General features: G+C 43.8%; 3 protein-coding genes across 6 annotated transcripts in view; 2 read left to right on the top strand and 1 right to left on the bottom strand.

Moving 5' to 3' along the window:
• Window positions 1-7,185, bottom strand: part of Btf3l4 (basic transcription factor 3 like 4) — a 17,172-nt gene extending 9,987 nt beyond the window's left edge. Inside the window, exons 1-2 of one of the 4 annotated variants that reach the window (XM_031378145.1) lie at window positions 7,110-7,185; window positions 3,428-3,494 (exon numbers count right to left, since the gene is read on the bottom strand). In XM_031378145.1, the coding sequence (XP_031234005.1) occupies window positions 3,428-3,481 (54 nt within the window). In that variant the 5' untranslated portion in view covers window positions 3,482-3,494; window positions 7,110-7,185. The other 3 variants (XM_031378147.1, XM_031378144.1, XM_031378146.1) reach the window with 3 other exon arrangements.
• Txndc12 (thioredoxin domain containing 12) overlaps window positions 7,041-20,809 on the top strand; it is a 26,324-nt gene continuing 12,555 nt past the window's right edge. Inside the window, exons 1-3 of the mRNA XM_031378143.1 lie at window positions 7,041-7,162; window positions 7,349-7,750; window positions 17,740-17,800. Of these exons, the coding sequence (XP_031234003.1) occupies window positions 7,660-7,750; window positions 17,740-17,800 (152 nt within the window). The 5' untranslated portion in view covers window positions 7,041-7,162; window positions 7,349-7,659. The remainder of the gene's footprint in view (window positions 7,163-7,348; window positions 7,751-17,739; window positions 17,801-20,809) is intronic.
• On the top strand, window positions 19,941-20,808 carry Kti12 (KTI12 chromatin associated homolog; the record flags this gene model as incomplete). Its single annotated transcript, XM_031376730.1, has 1 exon — window positions 19,941-20,808. A coding segment is annotated over exon 1 (738 nt), but the record flags the coding sequence as incomplete, so codon positions are not given.

Here is a 20,809-nt window from a genome sequence, read left to right on the forward strand (position 1 = left end):
AAAAAAAAAAAAAAAAAATACATTTCCACTAAAAACTATTTAAAATAATGGATTAATTTTCTGGGTCAGTTTTTAAAACTGTAACCAACATCAGAGCTGAAATACTATCAAGAGCTAAGTTTCTGAAATAAAGAATGATAGAAAGCGAACAGAGTCTTTAGTCTCTTAACAGCTCCTGCAGAGGTCCTCGGGGACTTACAGAAGAAAGCTGGCTTCTCCTAGCAATCCCAGGGGGAGAAGAAAGCTCTGGCTGCAAAGGTTCTGATGATCTTCAGTTGTACCAGATCACCCTTTACATAGATGGGACATTTCCTTGTGAAGCATTCCTAGCTCAGGCCTAGCTTAGCTGCTTGCTCTGCATATTTGTTTTGAGACAGTGCCTTGCTATCTATCTAGTGAGGCAGTCTGCAATCCAGAGTGTTGTGATTACAGGGTGTGCCCCCATGCAGAGCTACTCTATTGAAAGGGTTCTCAGGTACTTCAGCTAAGTTACCTATAATCCCAGCATGCAAAAATGCAGAGAAGCAGGATTGCTTAAAAAGTTGAGGCTAAGTCTAGTCGACATATCAATTCCTGAGTGGCATGGGCTTTAGAGTGAGACTCTGCTTCTCCTGCCCCAAACCAAAAACACAAAGTTCAACATGTCTATTGATGTAACAGTCCACAAATAGGAGTCCCTTATCTCCTAGATTTTATAGTTGGTAAGACCACAGTCCCACACTAAATAAAACCCTGGGAAACTTTCAATTCTTCTCTATGCCTTTCATCTCCCAAAAACCATCTTTTATTAAATCATGCCGGTCCAACCCCTAAATTTGTGTACCATGTTATAAGCAACAGTTCTAGACTGTTCTTTATTTGATCCCATTTCATCCCATTTTTCACACTGCCACCAGTTCTAAAACGGCGAAGCTGGCCTCAAACTCACAGAGATCCACCTGGCTCTGCCTGCAGAGCCCTGGAATTAAAGGCCAGTGCCATCAAACCCAACCATTTCCCTCTTTTTTTTTTCGAGACAGGGTTTCTCTGTGTAGTCCTGGCTGTCCTGGAACTCACTCTGTAGACCAGGCTGTCCTTGAACTCAGAAATCCACCTGCCTCTGCCTCCTAACTGCTGATTAAAGGTGTGCGGCACCACCACCTGGCTAACCATTTCCCTCTTAAAATTCTTCAAAAGTTGTCCACTGTATATGGATAAAACCCTGAGCTCCTTGGAATGGCATATAAAAAGTATGATGGAGCCCACGTTACCTGGTCACCTCATTCCTACCATTCTCTATCCATTGTATACTCTAAACTAGCTGTACCAAACTAAAGCTAACCAGCATAAAGCTCCATGTTTTCTCAGCACCCTATGTGCAAAAAACACACAGAGGCAAATTTTAGCCTACCTCTCACTAACCCTTTCATTTGCTGGTCTAGCGATGAGATTCTTATTCTTTAAAACCCTGCATGACTCTCCTAAATAAAACACTTTGTTCTTCATTATAATACTTGCTATTCTTCATTGTACTTGTAAGCATGACTCTCTTCTATGTTGAGTTATGTCAATGCCAAAAGCAAGAAACTTGTTTATTTACTATGCCTGGTACAAATTAAGTATTCGATTAACAGTAGATAAATTCATGCATGTACTAACCACTACATTAAAAATAGATAATTATGGGGCTAAGGATATGACTCAGTAAGTCAAGTGCTTGTGCCAAACATAAGGAACTGAGTATGAGCAAACAACATAAAAAGAAGAGATAGCAGTGTGTACCTGTAACTGCGCTGGAAGGTGGAGACAGAAGGATTCTAGAAGCTCACTCACTAGCCAGTCTAGCTAAATCAGCAAGCCTCAGGTTCATCGAAAAAAACACCACAAAAAAATAAGGTGGGGCTGGTGAGATGGCTCAGCAAATTAAAGCCTGTTAACTTTAGTTCAATCCCTAGAACCCACATGGAAGGAGAGAATTGACTCCTGCAAGTTGTGCTCAGATCTGTGTATACACATTATTTTACACACACACACACACACACACACACGGTAGTGAGCAACAGAAGCTATATAATGCTTACCTATGACCCCACACATGCCATGTGCCCACAGGCATACACACACACTAAATAAAGAATAAATGGAACTGTGATGGGGGTCATCAGTCCCTTCTAGGTCTTAACTAGTTGCTACAAACCTCTAGTTTTGCATGTGCAACAATGTGGCTATCAGTGTGTTAATATGAACTGACCTCATCCAACTTTATCAGAAGAAAAGTATCACTCACTTCTTCCCTTCTCCCTCTATGTCTATGCTCAAGAGCTCAAGAGCTGTGATTATAATCAGTGTAAAGCATGGTTAAAACTTGTTACATATTGTCCTGTCTGCCCTTTCTACACATCGATCCATGTGTGAAGTATTGTTCTTTCTCTTTTTGCATACATTGCAGTGTGCAAAAATGAGGGTACAGTATTCTCCTTGAGCCTTGGGCCACAAAAAAAGGGAAAACAAAAGGTTTGGGTGCTCACCACTTCCTAAGGCTTTAAAGGGTGGAATATGAAAACTTATATTCATGTTTACCAGCATGAAAAAGTAAGAATTTGGTAGGAAAAACTGGCAATCTACAAAATGTATATTTGCTTCAAACATTCCCAGTTAAAACTACTTATGCAACTAACTATGTGGTAGCTACATTTAATCAAGATAAGGTTAACCCTAGTATCTACCATTCCCTACATGAGAAACATAATTGCTACCATTTTTTTAACCGTTCACCTTGTGTCAGATACCATGTTAGGTGTTTATAAACAGTGCTCTAATTTTTAGAAGCATCTTTTATGATTATTTATATTTCACAGAGGATAATAATGGAAGCTTACTAAGACTAGGTAACTTATTCATGTCACATAAGCAGATGTTCAAACTTAGGACTTAGTGGCTGGGGAGTTAGCTCAATAAGTGAAGCCCAAGCATGAGAACCAGTTTGGAACCCCAGGACCCACACAAAAACCAGGTGGGTGTGGTGGTCCCTGTAATCCCTGCATGTGGGAGATGGGAAACAGGAAACACTTGGAAGCAGTTGGCAAGAGAGTCTGCCTTGATATGGAGAGTGAATGAGAAAAGCTCTACCCCACATCAACCTTGGACTGCCATATGCATGTGCACTTGCATGTGCTCAAATGCCCACATATGTTTGTATTCACAAAGATACATACCACATACCAAAATAAGGTGAGAATTCAAACAAAGGGGTCTAGTTTCATAGCACCATCAGAGAGAAGCATCTTCCAGTCCCCTGCTTTAGATATAGACAAATTCCTATCGCAGGGGAATGTGGTCTGATTGTAATTACTGAAAAGATTTTGGACTCAACAACCACAAGTACACAGAAGTGATACTATCCAGCAATCATATGTTCTCCTACTTGTTTGTCTCACACCACACTCACCTTGCCCCCTATCCGGACCTGAGCTTGAAGTTTGGCTAACTTTTCTTGATTCATGCTGTTGGTAAATCTAGGGGGAAAACAGATTTGTTAAATTCACTATTTTACCAAGTTAAAAAGTTATTTATACAGACAATACCTTTGCTTCACTGAGTTAATCTAATATCCACTAATATCATGGTCATGTCTCTATTCTTAATAGTGGTAACTTGTTCTAGCATCACAAACCAATTTTTTAAAAAAATTAAATACCACATAGGAGTCAAATATACAAATAGCAAATGAGTGGGATTCAAATATGTCTATTTAAAGACCCATTCTTAATACATGACTCAGTTTTCTGGCATTCAGAAAAACCTAACCAATTATGAGATCTCTTCAGGCAAGCAGGCTTTTTCTTGCAAAGACTTTCACAGCAGAGTTACTAAATATTATTAGCAAAACCTTTAAGTAGATGACTTTCTCTGGAATCACATTCTATATTTCTTATAAAGAATAAATATGACACAAAAAGACTAGGCAAAGACGACATTGAATAATGGGTTGTCAGGCTGTCAACAAAGAAGGAAGTCACGTCCTCTATTCAAGGTCAGATGTGTTAATAGTTGGAAGCTACCAGATTTCCAAATACTCGCTGATTCTGCAGCACCCCAGTTCCTTCTAGACCTTGCACTGATAGAGTATGTCACACTCAACAAGATATTGCATTGGAGGTAAAATGTCTCCCTGTATAATTTGACAAAGACATATCTTGGTTACATTATAACTTAATGGGGGAAGACAAAAAAATAAGCTATGCAAAATTTGACTTTTGAAGATTCTAAGGACATTCAAAAATCATGAATTTTAGTCTGGACAGTGATACTCCTGCTATGGAAAACAACATACCATGCTCTAAAAACAAATAGAAGCTAACAGTCTTCTTTGTTCTATGGCTTAACAGATCATAGCTGAGATGTGAAGGAGGGAATAAGGGAATAGGCTATTATTAAACTTTTTTTTTTGCTAGTTCTAACCATGTGATTGCATCATTCAGGCGAGAAGGATACTAATTTTTACATTTGAAAGAAGAAAAAAAGAAGACTCAAATATCATGTAAATTACTAACCGTTCTGTACTGACATTGAACTTAAGGAACTGACCTGTAATATCACAGCTGTAAGGCTGAATCCACTTCACAAATAGAAATTAGAACTTATGGCTTCTCACTCTGTTCAACACTGTATCACAATGGTCGAGCAGCTAAAAGCTCTTGTATGGGAGTTGTGTGTAGAATCCAAACAGTCTTAGGTGTGTGCCAGTCTTAGCTGTGCAGTAGACTTAAATGTGCTGATATAAACCTCAATCTTGCATTCAAACATCCACAAAAGAACTAATACTCATTTTCTTCAAAGAACTACAGCTATGAACTTATAGTGAAATAACACAGCACTTAAGGAATTTGCAAAAAAGGTCAGGAGAGAATATTAAAACTAAGCACAGGACAAGCCCTTTGTGACTAGTCTGCATTTTAAGTAACAATCCTAAAGAAAAGAGATGGCAGCTGGAAAGACAAAAGTCCAGACTTATTTCAAACAAAAGCAAAATCCAAATTAACACTTATGGTGTAGATGAAGGAATAATTCCATTCCAGGTGGTCAGGATAACAGAATTAAGAAATCTTATTCCTAAGGAGTATTTTAGGGAAAAGGCGTAATTTTAGGGCCCTTAGATGCTTAAAGCAGCAGGGGAGGGAGAAAAATGGCCTTTTGTCCAATAGCAAGTTGGGTTGTGTAGGATTCAAATAGGAAAGAAATTTGTACTCAGTCTGAGACCTCAAAGGTCACCTGGTTTAATTCCTACTTGCTATCTTTAATGCACCTGTCATTCTTGTTTTAAGTGTGAGGTCATCTCAGATACCAGTTAGTGTAGCAGGGCATAAATTATAAACAAAATTGATAGCTGTCTTCCTAGTTTAACAGAAAATGAACGCCTGGAAAGTTCCTTTCTGTGTCCCAAAGGGAGAAATGACTTCAAGGGACACATGATCACTGAGTCGAATATTCGAGAATCCTTTCTGCACTTTTCTCAAGGATTTCCAAAAAGAGTATAAAGAGATAAATCAATATTTATTTACTGAATGCCCAAGTTATAAGCATCCAGGTACTTTTATCACGTTGACACAAAGATAAAATTAATTTGAACTTTAAGCCTTGACTTTTTATGTGAGGTTTTACCACTTAGGGCTTTGGAACGGTATTAGCTTCTTTGTACTTGTGTTTGTTTCTCCCGCATTAAGAAAAGTAAACCATGACATACTTTACTGGGTTCAAGGCTAAAGCACAGATTATCAAGTTCAGGTAAGATACACAGTAGTTGGTAACTATTGTTACCATTCTTCCCGAGGACCACTCATTAGGTATAATGAAAGAACCTGGGAACGGAAGTAGAAACCGCCATTCACCAGCTGTGTAACACTGTGCCTGGCGATCAATCATCAGGCAATGTGATGAGGTTTTAAGGATAGGTAACTGTCTCAAAAATATCAAGCGAAACTTGTAAACAAACGCTGTCATTACAAAGTGAAGAGCGCTGCCACTCTAGTTCGGCCCCCAAGAGCTTGGTGGCCGGGTGCTAACCTCAGTTTCCCAATCTAAAGATTGGGAGGAGCAAAAGAGATGACAACAGATAGGCTGCTCAGAGCGTCTGACACTGTTGTTGTGAATAATGAGTGATAGGACGAGGAGGATTCTACCCTCCTGGGTCTGGACCAGCGCGGCCAGAGCCCGGGCCCGGTTCCTCCACAGCGGGCGGTGGTGCTGGGGACCTTCCCTCAGGTGCCGACCCCCAGCTGCGCCGCCCGTAACCGACAGGCCCGGCCGGCCGCCTCCGCCCCCACTCGCCGCGCCACGGCGGAAGTGGCAGCCGGAGCGGACGGCGGGTGTCGAGAAGGGAGGGCGGGGGGAGACCGTGCGCAGCGGCCGGAGGCCGTGGGGTGGCGGGCCCGCCGGGGGTCTCACCTGCAGCGGGGAGGGTCCTCCAACACCAGCACGCGGCAAGAGCAAGATGGCCGCCTCGACTGAGACAGAGAAAGACCGCGGCGGCAGCGGCGGCGGCGGGAGAGGCCCACGTGACGCACGGCCCCGCCTCCGCCGCGGGAGGCGGGGCGGGGGCGGGCACGGCAAGCCGCGCACCTCCCAACTACAAAGCCCAGCCTGCCTCGCGCCCCCCGACATTCGGATTGGTGGCGGGTGAGGGGGCCGCGCTCCTTCCTGGAGGGGGTGGCGGTCCCCCTCAGCGTCCCATTGTGTCCGCGCTTACTTACCTTTTGTCTTGAACTTAACACCAGGGTGGTGTGGGGTTTGGTTTGGGTGTCCTTCACTAAGCGTTAAGCTCTAATGGGCTCTACTCGGGGGCGTGGGGGGAGTCGGGAAGTTTGGCTTGACCCAAGACGAAAAGCAACAGACTTAACGGAAAAGAAGCTTTTACACTTGACGTGCTGGAAGTGACTCAAGTCCCAGTTCCCTCGGACTACCTCGTCAGTTGTGCAATAAAAGGCCCCAAGCGTGGTTTTCTTGGAGCTTATGTCAGTTGGTTGCATCATGCCTGAGTAGAAGTCGTGCGGATGCGAGTGGGGAAAAAAGGGTCCAGCGCTCCTCCAAAGTGCATGCAAGACACACACGCGTGCACAGCAAAGCGGGCTTACCGGGTCTCTTCGGAATCCCAAACAGAAATCTAACAATGAAATGCTGTTGTCCGGTATTTTTAATTTGTGCGGGGGGGGGGGGGGGGGGGGGAGAGAAATTCCAAGCCCTCTGTTGTGATAGGCTGATCTCACAGATAATAATTTGCATTTTGAATATTTAGTGTAGTGGTCCATTTGAGGGAGGGGCTAGGCTGGAGGTCAGACGTAATTAACAACGGTTTTCTCGAACCTTTCCCCAGCCCCCACCAATTCGGCCCACCTCATCTGGCTGTGTCCCTAGGCCTGGATATCCAGAATTTAGCGAAAGCAGACTCGAGATGTACTCCCCCATCCTACGTGATCTACACCTTTAAACTTACTCCATTCCAAAGCGGACCCTCGAGGCACCGCCCACATCCGTCTAACATCACTTCCTTCAGTGTTTGGAGAGAAAAAAAATCTGGGAATCCGAGGGGTTGGGCTGAGCGGCGGTAAGGGGGCAGAGCGGAGCTTCTGCTGGAAATCCTGTGTTTCCTCAATCCTGTGGCTCTGTGCTACTACCGCCGTGGAGATGTCGCTTCGTTTCGGGGCCACCTGTTTGCTGAGCTTCATTTTCCTGCTCCTCATCACTTCTTCAGATGGACGCACTGGGCTTGGAAAGGGTCAGATCTCATTCTTACCGTAATCTTTACGGACCCCGGGCCTCCTCTATGTCTTAACACTTTTCTTTTCTCGCTGTGTCTTAGGCCACTTCAGATTTCTTTTTATCTTCTCCAACTGCTTTTGGGGATTTCTTGGGGTTGGGAGTACCAGGTCCGGGAGAGGGTTTAAGAGAAGGAAGTTGTACTTGAGGGCGCTCCTAATTCTTGGGTTTGGGAAGATATGGCCCTTAAATTAGGACTAGGTTGTTTAAGAGTCCGTTCATGTGTCATGTTAGGCGCTTGGGACGCCTCCAGGAACCGTCACCTTCCCGCCAGAAGAAATAGGTCGCTTGGGAAGCCCTCAGGAACCGTCACCTTTCCGCCAGAAGAAAAAGGGTCGCGGATGACCTGTGATGGTCGCTTGAGTCTGAAGATTCCTCATCCAAGACCCTGTTCCCTATTCCCCCCAAGAGATGCAGAAGAAAGAGCAAATAGACCTTTTGCTAGGTCACCAACAGTTGTTTTTAGTGTGGCTCAGCTAATGTGTTGGAAGAAACTGATTTCTCTAGAGCGATGAATCAGTGGTTAATGAATGAAGGATAGGAAATATGGACCCCAACTCCGTGTCTTGCCCACCTCTCTTTTTCTAAACTTGAATACCTTCTCATCAGTAATTTTTTTTTTTTTTTTTTTTTTTTTTTTTTGGCGGCTGAATTGACTAACTGGGTGAGTTGTAAATGGATTCCAGCCCTGCTTTGGATATTTTGTGTTCTGACCTTAGGGTATGGGATTTTTCTGCTGCTGGTGATGTGTGTGTTTAAGTGTGGTACCCGCCCACCTGTTTTCTGGTACATGACACACATGACTAGGCCAGAGGAGGGTGTTGGGTGTTTTCCTCTTCTGCTTGTTCTCCACCTTATGAAACAGTCTCATTGAATTTAAGTTCACCATTTAGGCTAGGGGAGCTGGCCAGTGAGCTCATGGGATCCTATCCCTAATGTCTGGACTTACATGCATGAGCTGCCAAGCCACACTTTTATATGGTTACTGAAGTTGTTTTCACAGCTGTTCTTATCTTCTGAGACATCTCTAGGTCCAATCAGGCTTTGTTTTTAAAGACTTATTTTTTTCGTATATATGCGTGTGTGTGTGTGTGTGTGTGTGTGTGTGTGTGTGTGTGTGTGTGTTTGTGTGGCCTGAGGAAGCCAGAAAAGGGTGTCCGTCCCCCTGGAGCTGGAGTTGCAGGCAGTTGTGAGCTGCCTAACATTGGAACTGAACTTGAGTCCACTGACCAGGCTGGCCTTGAACTCAGAAATCCATCTGCCTCTGCCCCCCTAAGTGCTGGGATTAAAGGCGTGCGCCACCACTGCCCGGCACAACAGGTCCTCTTAACCACTGGTCCATTTCTCTAGCCCTTGTTTGTTTGTTTGTTTGTTTGTTTTTAATGCTCTTTATTTTTACATTCATTGGTGGGCAATGAGACTGAGTGGAAATTCAACAGACCTAAATGGAGTCACCTCTGTTCAGTATTGATTTTTGATCATCAACCATGTTTTGATCATTGACTCGGGTACTAGAGACATGGCAATGAAGAGAACAAAGTTCTTGCTTTCATTGGGTGTATATTTAAGTCAGAGAGTGAAAGAGGATAGATCCATGACAGATTAATAAAAGAATTTCAGCTTATATAATACTGTGGTAGACTGGAAGTACAAAGGCTGAGGAGGGGAAATGAGCTGGTATTTACTTGAATTAGGAAGGTGGGGGAAAGCTTTTCTTTCTTTCTCTTTGTCTTTTTTTTTTTTTCCAGAGCTGAGGACCGAACCCAGGGCCTTGCGCTTGCTAGGCAAGCGCTCTACCACTGAGCTAAGTCCCCAACCCCTTCTTTCTTTCTCTTTTTCTTTTTTCTTTTGAGAAAAAAGTTTTTCTAAGGTGATGTGTGGGTTTCTGCCTATGAAGGAGGTGCTGAAAACTGCACAGTGGGTCCTATTAGGTCAAAATGTTCCAAATACTGACGATCCTATTGTAAAACAGGCTGCTGTGTATTTAGAGCAGAACCGTATGTACAGAGGGAGACTGGAGTGCAGAGCTGCCTTACAATGTGTTCTGCCAGTGAGCACACAGGATGCCTGTGACCAGCAGCTTAACCTCTCCTTAGCCTCGGTTAGCTGCCAAATGGGTGTGATTGCTACCTCAGACACTCAGCGTGTATGTAACCTACCCTGCTCAATCGACTGTTGAGTGCATGTAACATTATGAAGTGTTCTGTGAGTATCAATTCTTTGTCAGGCAGTAAGTAAGTACTGTGTTGTTCAGTTAGTATTATTGCCTAATAAACAACTCCAAAATATACTGAAGCCTTGAATCCCAGGACTTGAGGTAGAAGCAGGAGAGCGGATCTCTAGTTTGTGGTAATTGAATGAAAAAGCAAAAGACAGATACCATGTCACACACTCGAAAAATATCTAGTAAGTGGCATATTGTTACTATTTCCCCCACTGAGGAATGCTTACTTGTTTCTAAAAGGAGTTAATATCATTTCAAGTGCTTGTTTTATATGTATTGCTTATGCATAGGTTCTTTGGACATAGAAATATACTCACCCCACCTAAAAAAAGTAAAAAGTGTCACCTGAAGCAGGAATTCCTAAAATTTTGATGAGTTTTGTTTTTCTTCCAAAATGTCTAAATAGCTCCAGCTCTTTCCAGAAGATACCTTGGTTGTTGGCAGAGAGGAAACAATGAGTAGTCCTTCCTACCCTCCCCCAGCAGTTTTCATTATGAAGAGGAAGCACATTGATGTGGAATAGTGTGCACTAGACTGGAATTATTAGGCCTAGGTTTCAATCTTTGTCAGGCCATTTAGCCAGCTCTGGTCTTCCTTGGTGAGCATTTATTAAATGAGAGTTCAACTAGAAATGTGTCCTAAGGGCCTTGCAGCTCTAACATTCCAGTGTCTGAAAACATTCGTTATTCTCAGTACACTAGAAACTTAAATTTTATCACCTGGAAAGGAGTGTGATCACTAAGATTTACTTTCTCTTGCCTAGCTTCCAGGCACTGTACTGTGAGTTTTTTCATACAATTTAATCCTCATAGTAACCATGAGGTGGGTAATATTTTTACTATTATCCCATTTTACAGATTTAGAATTTAAAATGGAACATTAGGAGTTAACTAGTAAGTAGTGAGCAGGAAGATGAATCCTCAAGTCCATGTCTTTACCCAGTGCACCACTCTGGTCTCCAGTGCAGAATCTAGAAAGAGGCCATTCATGTGCTCTCCCGCCTGTAATAGAAATAGATGACTTCAGTCTCTGGAATTCAAAGTTAGCACAGTTAACACAGGCCCCATGGCCTGTTTACATCCACAGTCACTTCATGAGACAGATATTTTTGTGAGCTATATTTAACATTTGGGCCGATGGTAGAAAGGCCGCTTTCTGACAGAGACATCACTTGGCTACACTGTTACTCTACCTTCCAGGTACAGTGTTGCCTAACTCACTCAGGCCTGGCTGCCAGCTCTGACATTTGACCTTTCCTTATTTAGGTTTCACCAGCTGGAGCGTGGGGGTGGGGGGTGGGGGGTGACACGTTTCTGATGTCTTTAAGACAGTCTTTAGGAAGAAGAGCTTGGACACAGACATAAATACTGTGTCTAGAACTGGCTTTTCCTGTTTTAAACATCGTCTTGGGTGGGGGAAAAAAGAACTGTTGATGTGGGAACTTTGAGCTTCCTTTGCAGGTGGCTGGCATACACTGCCTTGCAGATAACACCTTAGGAAACTGAACTGTTGCAGAGGTTCCCAGCTGCCCTGGCCAGGAGAGTAGGTACTTAAAACTACCTGTGTAAGTTGTCTTTCTAGAGGAAAGGGAAAAACAAAAACAAAGCACCCCCCCCCCCCCCCCCCCCCGTGGGTGTTCTATAGCTGAAGTCAGTATTCTCAAGATGCATTCCTTCATTCATTCATCTTTAACCATTGTTAGTGAGCCAGCGAACTGTAGTGGATGATTCTAACTAGAACCTCCGTTCTAGTTTGGCCTCTCATGGGCAATGTAACCCTAGGCAAGCTCTTTAACTTTAGTTTCCTTATCTGTAAGAAGGAAGGATAGAGTTAGCATATCATAAGGTTATTCTGAGGATAAGTAAATTAATACCTATAAACTCATTTTAAAAAGTGCTATGCTTAAAAAAAAAATCCAGCTGGATGGTGATGGTGAACGCCTTTAATCCCAGCATCTCAGAGGCAGAAGTAGGTGGATCTCTGAGTTTGAGGCCAGCCTGGTCTATAGAGAGAGTTCCAGGACATCCAGGGGTACACAGAGAAGAAAAACAACATCATTATTGGCTTTCTTAATTATCATAAGCTCCTATGCTTTCCATCTCTTTGCATCTGTGGTTCGTTCTGGAGAGCTGAACTCTGCCTGTCTCTAGGTTGCTATTTTAACCTATCCATTGATGCTTTAAAAAACCAGTAGACTTTTAGAACAATTTTGTGTCCGTGGAAAAGTTGAGCAAACAAAAAAGGGGCCTGAGAGATGGCGTAATGAATAGAAGTACTTGCTGCACAAGTATGTCCACTATGTTCAATCCTTTGAACCAACACAAAGAGAATTCACTCCAAAAAGTTTTCCTCTGACCTCTACACATGTGCCATGGCATGTGCTCCCACATGTACATATCATGCACATACCCACAGGTACACACTAAAAAAAGCAGAAAATAAGAATTTACATATCAGTACTTGGGAGGCAGAGGCAGGCGGATATCTGAGTTCGAGACCAGCCTGGTCTACAGAGTGAGTTCCAGGACAGCCAGGGCTACACAGAGAAAAACAAAAAACAAAAACAAAACAAAACAAAAAAGACCATATCCTCAAACACAACCATAATAAAGTACTGAGGATTAGAACTTCAGCATCTACAGGGAGAGACATTGGGCCCGGTTCAGGCTATAAGAACCTGCGTCTACCTGTCAGTGTACTGTAGTGTCACACACTAGCTTGCTGGTATCACAGCTCACATTAGGTCAGCCTGAGATAGTTCCGTTGCCCTTGCTTTTGCTTGTTTTGTTGTATGATTTTGGAACAGAATTTGAATGAGTCCCAGGCTGGCCTCAAAAGTCAAAAACTTAATATGACTCCAAGCATAACCCTAAACTTAAGATCCTCTTTCTTGAACGACAGGATTGCAAGTGTGTGCCACCTGTCCTGGTTTAGATTTGACAGTTTAATTTGTGATTCCATGAATTTATGTGTTAATTCTCTTAAACATATCAAATGTAGTTTTCGTTTGTTTTTTAGTTCTGGGTTGTTAAGCCTGGTACCTAAAGCCCTCATGGTCTAATTCTGTTGCTTTTTGATGATTTTCTTTCTTACTTTGATTGATTGGTTTGATTTGGTTTGGTTTTTTTGTTTTGGTTTGATTTTTGCTTGCTTGTTTGGTTTGGTTTTTTTGGTTTTTTGAGACAGGGTTTCTCTGTATAGCCCTCTGTAGACCAGGCTGGCTGACCTTGAACTCACTCTGTAGACCAGGCTGGCCTCAAACTCAGAAATCAATCCTCCTGCCTCTGTCTCCCAAGTGCTGAGATTAAAGATGTGTGCCACCACTGCCCGGCTGATTGTTTTGTTTTTGTTGTTGTTGTTTAGCAGTTTGTTGCTCTGTGGTAGTGAACTCATAGTAATTATTCATCATTAACTACCTTGGAGTCCTAACTTGGGGAATGTTTCCCCCTAGGAAGGTTTGGGGCGTGAGCTGCACTAGGGAGGGACATCAACCCCTTTACTCAGGCTGTCTCCTATTTGCCATATGATAGCAGATATTTGCTTTTGGGGTAGGTGACCTCACATTTGCTTGTTCTTCTGACATTGGTTTTCTTTGTGTTTGTGGAGGAATTTCCATTATCACAGTGAGTCCACTCTGAAAGTCTGCTTCTCTGGGATTTCATTGTTTTGTGGGTGGGTTTCTCAGGCTCTTTAGTCAAGCATGGCCAGTTGTCCAGGTTTGAGGCCTGTGAGTAAAGTGATGACAGACACAGTGAGCACCTTCCAGTCTCCCAGCATCCTCCCAGCAGTCACCCTGTTTGTTATTCACTCTTCAGGATCAAACTTTGGACCTTCGGTAAATGGCACCCCCTCTCCGAGGGCTAGCAGCCTATGCTGTTGAGGTTGACACCTGGTGGTGGTTGGCTTGGTCACCGCTCCTGTGTGTTAACAAGAGGGAGCTGCCGGGCGGGGCGGTGGTGGTGCACGCCTTTAATCCCAGCACTTGGGAGGCAGTGGCAGGTGGATTTCTGAGTTTGAGGCCAGCCTGGTCTACAGAGTGAGTTCCAGGACAGCCAGGGCTATACAGAGAAACCCTGTCTCAAAAAACCAAAAAAAAAAAAAAAAAAAAAAAAAAAAAAAAAAAAAAAAAAAAAAAAAAAAAAAAAACCCAGGAGGGAGCTTTTATTTTCCTTTGGAAGAACACTGATAACAGTTAGATTTTAATTCATGTGGAGGAAATAAATTTCTGAAAGACAAATATAGTGATTGAAAAAGCATAAAGTGTCAGACTGTGGTGGCAGGTTGCCTTTAATCAGAGCATTCAGGAGGCACAGGCAGGTGGATCTCAGAGCAAGTTCTAGGATAGCCAGGGCTACACAGAGAAACCAGCTCTTGAAAAACAAACAAGCAGGAAGGGAAGGAGGGAGAGAGGGAAGGAGGAAGGGAGGAAGGCACAGGCTGGATGTTTAACCCAGGTTGGTTTTTTAGTAGTGAGAAGACCTGATGTAGCTGACTGGCTTCTTGGGGCCTCACCTGTAAAGAAAAGCAAAAGCTACTCCATACTGATGTTCATACCCTAAGACTGTGTTAAAAGTTTTGTATTTTGTTCGATATTTAGCAGTAGCCTTTTGAGAGACAATTATGATACCTATTTGAGTCCTGAAGAAGTGGAGATATAGAGAGGAATTATTGTTAAGGTAACCTGAGTTGAGTTGACTTGTATAATATGCTGTACACATATAATAACAGCAGATATAAGAAACATCACAGAAGAAATGGCAAAAAGAGTAAAGTCCAGAGGATGGGAAGGAGTGCTGTGAATAGCTGTCCTCTGGATGTGACAGGAACTCACAGCAACCGTGGCTACCTGCACCAGGGTTTCACTAGGCCCTCATCCTCCCTGAGGAGCTATAGGTAAGAGGACTAGAATTGGCTCTAGGCACACCCTCAGCACAAAGGAGATTTATTTACCCCAGAGGGACAAAGGGTGGGGAATAAGAGACAAAGACCGGAAGGAGATGAGGACAAAGGAGAAGAGAAAAGGGCCAAGGCCAGGGAGGGATACTTGCCCTGGAGGGACAAAGGACTGCTTCTGGATTGAGGGGAGACAAAGGCCCATAGACAAATAGGCAGTTTATAAGGGGAAAAGGAGAAACCCCTGACTGGATGAGATGGTTTGTGTTGATTGCTAGTTAAGGTAGCCAAAGGGGGCTTTTGATTACTTGATTTAAATAATTTGATTGCTGAAGGAGGAGAAAGTAACTAAATAAGGGGATTGGCCTGGGGAACCAGCTTTAGGAATGTAATCTATGGTTTAGCAAGGGGAAGATGGATAAAAGGCAAAACCTGCTGGCACCATGTTTGCCATGCGCAGTCCTTCGATAGATATATAACTTAATGGAGGAGGAGGAGGAGGAGTCATTCCTCAGTGGTGTGGCTACTAGTAAGTTGCCCTTGCTCAAGTAGATAATGTTAGGCTCCAAACCTGGAACCCCTAACTAACCCTGTTAATATACAGGCAGTTCCACTGGCCTGCTTTCAGGGACTAGCAACGGCTTATTTAATCACCTGCTGCCTCCAGGTACACCACACCAGGTGTGTGCTGTGCTGCAGATAAAAGGACCCCCAGCCACTTCAGATCTGTTTCTCTCCCTCCCTCCCTCCCTCCCCCCCTTCTCCCTTCCCCCCTCTCTCCCCCTCACTTTCCTTCTCCCTCTTCCACTCTCCCCCTTCCCTCTCCCCCCATCTCTGTCTCTCTCTCCATTTCCCTAACTTTGTTCTCTGAGACCAGTGAACCCACCCCAGAGCTCCCCCCAATAAACCTGCTTTTATACTTTTAATTTAGCTTGAATTGGCTTATTACATCAGCAGAAAAAAACCCACTTAGACAATCTCCCATCCAGCCAGGCTCATGCAAGCAACCCTAGTTACATAGACACATATACAAGAAAATAGGAAGATTTATTAGAAAGGCCTCAGTGAAAAGGGAAAGGATAAAAGGATATATATATTCATATATAATGAAATTTAGAAAGAATAAATCAATTTAAATAAATAGCTAATATTTTGATCACTGATATTTTCTGAATATAACATAAGATTATGTGATTTGGTCTTTAAGATTTCAAGAATACTTATAAAATACTTGAAGTTGTCATATGTATTGCTAAGTGCTAGTGGTTTTTTGTTTGTTTGGTTGTTTGTTTGTTTTGGTTGGTGGTGGTTGTTTTGTTTTTTTGAGACAGGGTTTCTCTGTGTAGTCCTGACTGTCCTGGAAGTCACTTTGTAGACCAGGCTGGCCTCGAACTCAGAAATCCGCTTGCCTCTGCCTCCCAAGTGCTGGGCTTAAAGGTCTTGCTAAGTGCTACAGTAGCAGGGAAAGATACAAGATGTTTGGTCCCAGCACTTAGAGAATTCTCCTTGGAGTAAGGGAAATGGACACACTAATATCTGAAGATTCTGTCTGGTTTTGGTTTGAGGGGAGGCCCCTATCAGAAGAAATGCCCTCTGGGCTTATTTATACCTGAGTGTAAGACTGGGAAGCAAGCAGAGGTGGATCCCAAAGGGGAGAGGACTGTACTGCAGGAAGAGGCAGAAGTAGTCCTGTGTCTTGAGTCTTATGAAAATGCTGGAGTGAGATTGCAAAAGCCGGCAGAGTATGTTTGTTTGTTTGTTGTTTTTGCTTTTAAGACAAATTCTCTCATGTAGCCCTGTTACTCTATGTAGACCAGGCTGACTGTGGATCTCACAGAGACCAGCTCTTAGTATATATATACTAGGACTAAGGGTGTTTTCGACCACATCCAGCCATGTGTTATTTCCTCATTGAAGCCATTGTAAGGGCTCCTTCTAGGGTTGACCTTTTGTCCTGGGGTTACTGGATAGCCTCTGAAATTTTTTTTCTTATTAAGCAGTGATGTAATTGAAAAAGATTGTGCCAGGCCAGGCAGCTGTGTCAGTGAGTAAAGGTGCTTACCACAAATCTTGCCAACCTGAGCTCAATTCTGGGCTCACATGGTAGAAAGTGAGGGCTGAGACTCTCTTTTGGTGTTTTGTTTTGGTTTTAGTTTTGTTCGAGACAGGTTTCTCTGTATAGCCCTGGCTGTTCTGGAACTAGCTCTGTAGACCAGACTGGCCTTGAACTCACAGAGATTCTCCTGTCTCTCCCTCCTGAGCGCTGGGATTAAAGGGTGAGAAGGCTGGCTCTTGAGAGTTGTCCTCTGATTTCTACATGGAGGCTGTGGCATATGCATGCCCACATAAATAAATAAATACATTTTATAGATGATGAACTAGGACTTAGATGGCTTCATTCAAGACTCCACAGCCCGAATGGGAAGTGGAGTTGCAGATCCATGTTTTTGTGAGTCTGAAGCTGCACTGCCTGTCATTTCAGTGATGATGCTCTCTCTGTTCACTGTGTGAGACAGTCTCACTCATTCTCACCGTCTTGTTGGCATAGTGTGGTGGTTCACAAAGGATTCATCATCACTTAAGCTCCTTAACAATTACTAGTGAAATGACGTTATCTCATTAAGAGATATGAAAACAGACTTGGGGAAGGTGACCATCCATGGTTCAGTATGCCCAGAAAAATGGTGGAGCTGGCCATTGAACACCGGGCTCTTAGCAGAGGGGAAACTTTTTTTCTATTCATGGATATATTCCAAGCCTGTCTCCTTTCTCTCTTTGTGTGAATGTCCTTCGTCTGTTTTTTGGATGTTTATAAGGCTCTTTCCTTCTAGGTTTTGGAGATCACATTCACTGGAGGACTCTAGAAGATGGGAAGAAGGAAGCAGCTGCAAGGTATGAAACACGGTGTCAGGGTGTTTATAGTAACAAAGCTTTCTAGCCGTTAGCTTAGCATTGCTCTCAGAAGAAGGCCCCACAAGAGCCGAATAAGTTCCCTGATAACAAAACCTCAGCACTTACTGTGTACCAGGTGTTAAATAATCTGAATTGATTAACTCGTTTAGTTTCACAACATTTCTATGAAGTATTGTTACTTTTTTAGAAATGAGAAAGTCAGTCAAGAGTTAAGTTGTGCAAGATCACGAGTTGTGGGCTTCTGACAGTCTCTTTGTTCTCTCAGTCAGTGAGTTATACTGCCTACTAGACTAAAGTTAAAATAGCGTAATGTTTCAGGGAGGGTTAGTTTACACCCAAACACACAGAGCTTAAGGGGTGAGGGGTGGGAGCAGAAGCAAGGAACTACCAATGTTACAAAGATTGCTTTATTTAGTCCTTATAGCCTCTGAGATTGGTACAACTATGAAATAACTGTTACATTTTATCAAAAAGAGAATTGAAATACAGAAAAGTGAAATTACTTTCCAGTATTTAAACTGCCATTAAGTGGACTTTGATTTGTCTACTGTACTGTATTAGAGACTTACTCTACTGAAGCATGTGTGTCATATATTATATCATACTGCTGGCACAGACATACTCACATCTGCACTTCTGCACCTACCAAACTAGTGCTTGCTGTCGCAAAAAACAGATCCTAAGTCTCATGACACTGGGGTCTCAGCCTTTTGCAGTAGAATTGCCAAGTTTAATGACAAAATAAAATAAAATAAAAGATGCCCAGCTAAATTTAAATTTCACACAAAGGGAAATTAAATATGCCCATGTAGCCGGGCAGTGGTGGCGCACGCCTTTAATCCCAGCACTTGGGAGGCAGAGGCAGGTGGATCTCTGAGTTCAAGGCCAGCCTGGTCTACAGAGTGAGTTCCAGGGCAGCCAGGGCTACACAGAGAAACCCTGTCTCAAAAAAACAAAAACAAACAAAACAAAACAAAACCAAAAAAAAAAAAAAAAACACATATGCCCATGTAGCTTATGCAACTTTTAAAAATCTCAAAATCAGATTTAATTACAAAACCTGCATTATATTTGGCAACCTTCTCCAAGACGAGGTTTTTTTTTTTTTCCATTTTGGTTTTTCCAGACAGGGTTTCTCTGTATAGCTCTGGCTGTCCTGGAACTCACTCTGTAGACCAGGCTGGCCTCGAACTCAGAAATCCACCTGCCTCTGCCTCCCAAGTGCTGGGATTAAAGGCGTGCGCCACCACCGCTGGCCCAAGATGAGGTTTTTAGATTAGTCTTTCAAGTTCAAAATCAAATAATTGGACCCGAGGGCATAGTGCAGTGGCAAAATGCATTCACAAGGCTCTAGCCCAGCAAATGGAAACAAATTCAAGCATCAATCAAATCTCTTTTTAAAAAAGATTTATTTTTTTTATTTTATGTATATGAATACACTGTAGCTGTACAGATGGTTGTGAGCCATCATGTGGTTGCTGAGAATTGAATTCAGGACCTCTGCTCGCTCCTGCCCCACTCTCTCAGTACGTACACTGTAGCTGTCTTCAGACACATCAGAAGAGGGCGTCAGATCTTTTTATGGGTGGTTGTAAGCCACCATGTGGTTGCTGGGATTTGAACTCAGGACCTTCAGAAGAGCAGTGCTTTTAACCACTGAGCCATCTCTCCAGCCCCTCAATCAAGTCTTTAGGGAGTTTTCTGGACAGCTTTTTCACTTCTGTTCTTCACACTAACTTACAGCTACCCACAGAAGTGTTTACTTTGTGTGGACACTTAATGCTTCCTGATAAGAACCTTGATTTTCTTACGGGAACAGTTTTCAGTTCATCTCTGACTTCAACCATGGAAAGATATTGATGATTGAAGTCATTGTTATGAGTAAACATTTACTAAGACTTACTAGGTGTAAGAGAAGTCCTGATTAGAGAAACATCATTTGTAAGTTGTCTTCTGTATGCTAAATGTGGTGCTAGTAATTTCGTTGAGTGCCCATTAATCCCATTTAATAAATAGGTAGGGATGTTCTTAGACGGAGGGTAATCTTATCCTGTTGAGGACTTTAAAGTTTGGTGTAAATAACTAATGAGATTCCGATCTTTGCATCTCCTTTCAGAGAATGTTGTTCTAATTGGTTAGCGTTCCCGTTTCCCATAGAAACAAAAGCTGCTGTAATAGTGTAGGAAACAGGAAGTTCGGGTTTCTCTTCCGGCTCATACCGGAAGTAGGCGCAAAGCATCCGCACATGGATGCCGCTAGAGAGCATGCCTCTTGTCGTGGTTTGCGGGCTGCCGTCCAGCGGCAAGAGCAGGCGTACGGAGGAGCTACGTCGGGCGCTGGCCGGCGAGGGCCGCGCGGTGTATGTGGTGGACGATGCTTCGGTTCTGGGCGCGCAGGACTCGACTGTGTACGGCGACTCTGGGGCTGAGAAGGCGCTGCGTGCTGCGTTGCGGGCCGCGGTAGAGCGACGCCTGAGCCGGCAGGACGTGGTCATCCTAGACTCCATCAACTACATCAAGGGGTTCCGCTACGAGCTATACTGCCTCGCACGGGCCGTGCGCACGCCGCTCTGCTTGGTTTACTGCGTACGGCCGAGCTGGCCGAGCCGCGGGCTTCCGGTGGCTGGCGCCTCGGAGAACCCGGACCCGGCTGTCAGTGTGAGCTGGAGGCCGCGCGCCCAGACCGGCGAGCAGCCTCGGATGGCCGGCGCTGTGGAGGAACAGCGCGCCTCCAGCCCCGTAGCAAATGGGGGAGTCCCGGCTGCAGTCCCCAAGGAACCGGATCCAGAGGAAATCCTGCCATCGAATCCTCCAGCTGTAATGACTCCGGAGTCCGAGAAATCTGCAGAGCCCGCGTCCTGTGCCTTTCCTCCCGAACTTTTGGAGTCCTTAGCGCTGCGCTTTGAGGCTCCCGACTCTCGGAACCGCTGGGATCGACCCTTGTTCACCGTGGTGGGTTTAGAAGAGCCATTGCCCCTGGCAGAGATCC

Source organism: Mastomys coucha, unplaced genomic scaffold, assembly GCF_008632895.1.
Source record: "Mastomys coucha isolate ucsf_1 unplaced genomic scaffold, UCSF_Mcou_1 pScaffold18, whole genome shotgun sequence".
NCBI lineage: Eukaryota > Metazoa > Chordata > Mammalia > Rodentia > Muridae > Mastomys > Mastomys coucha.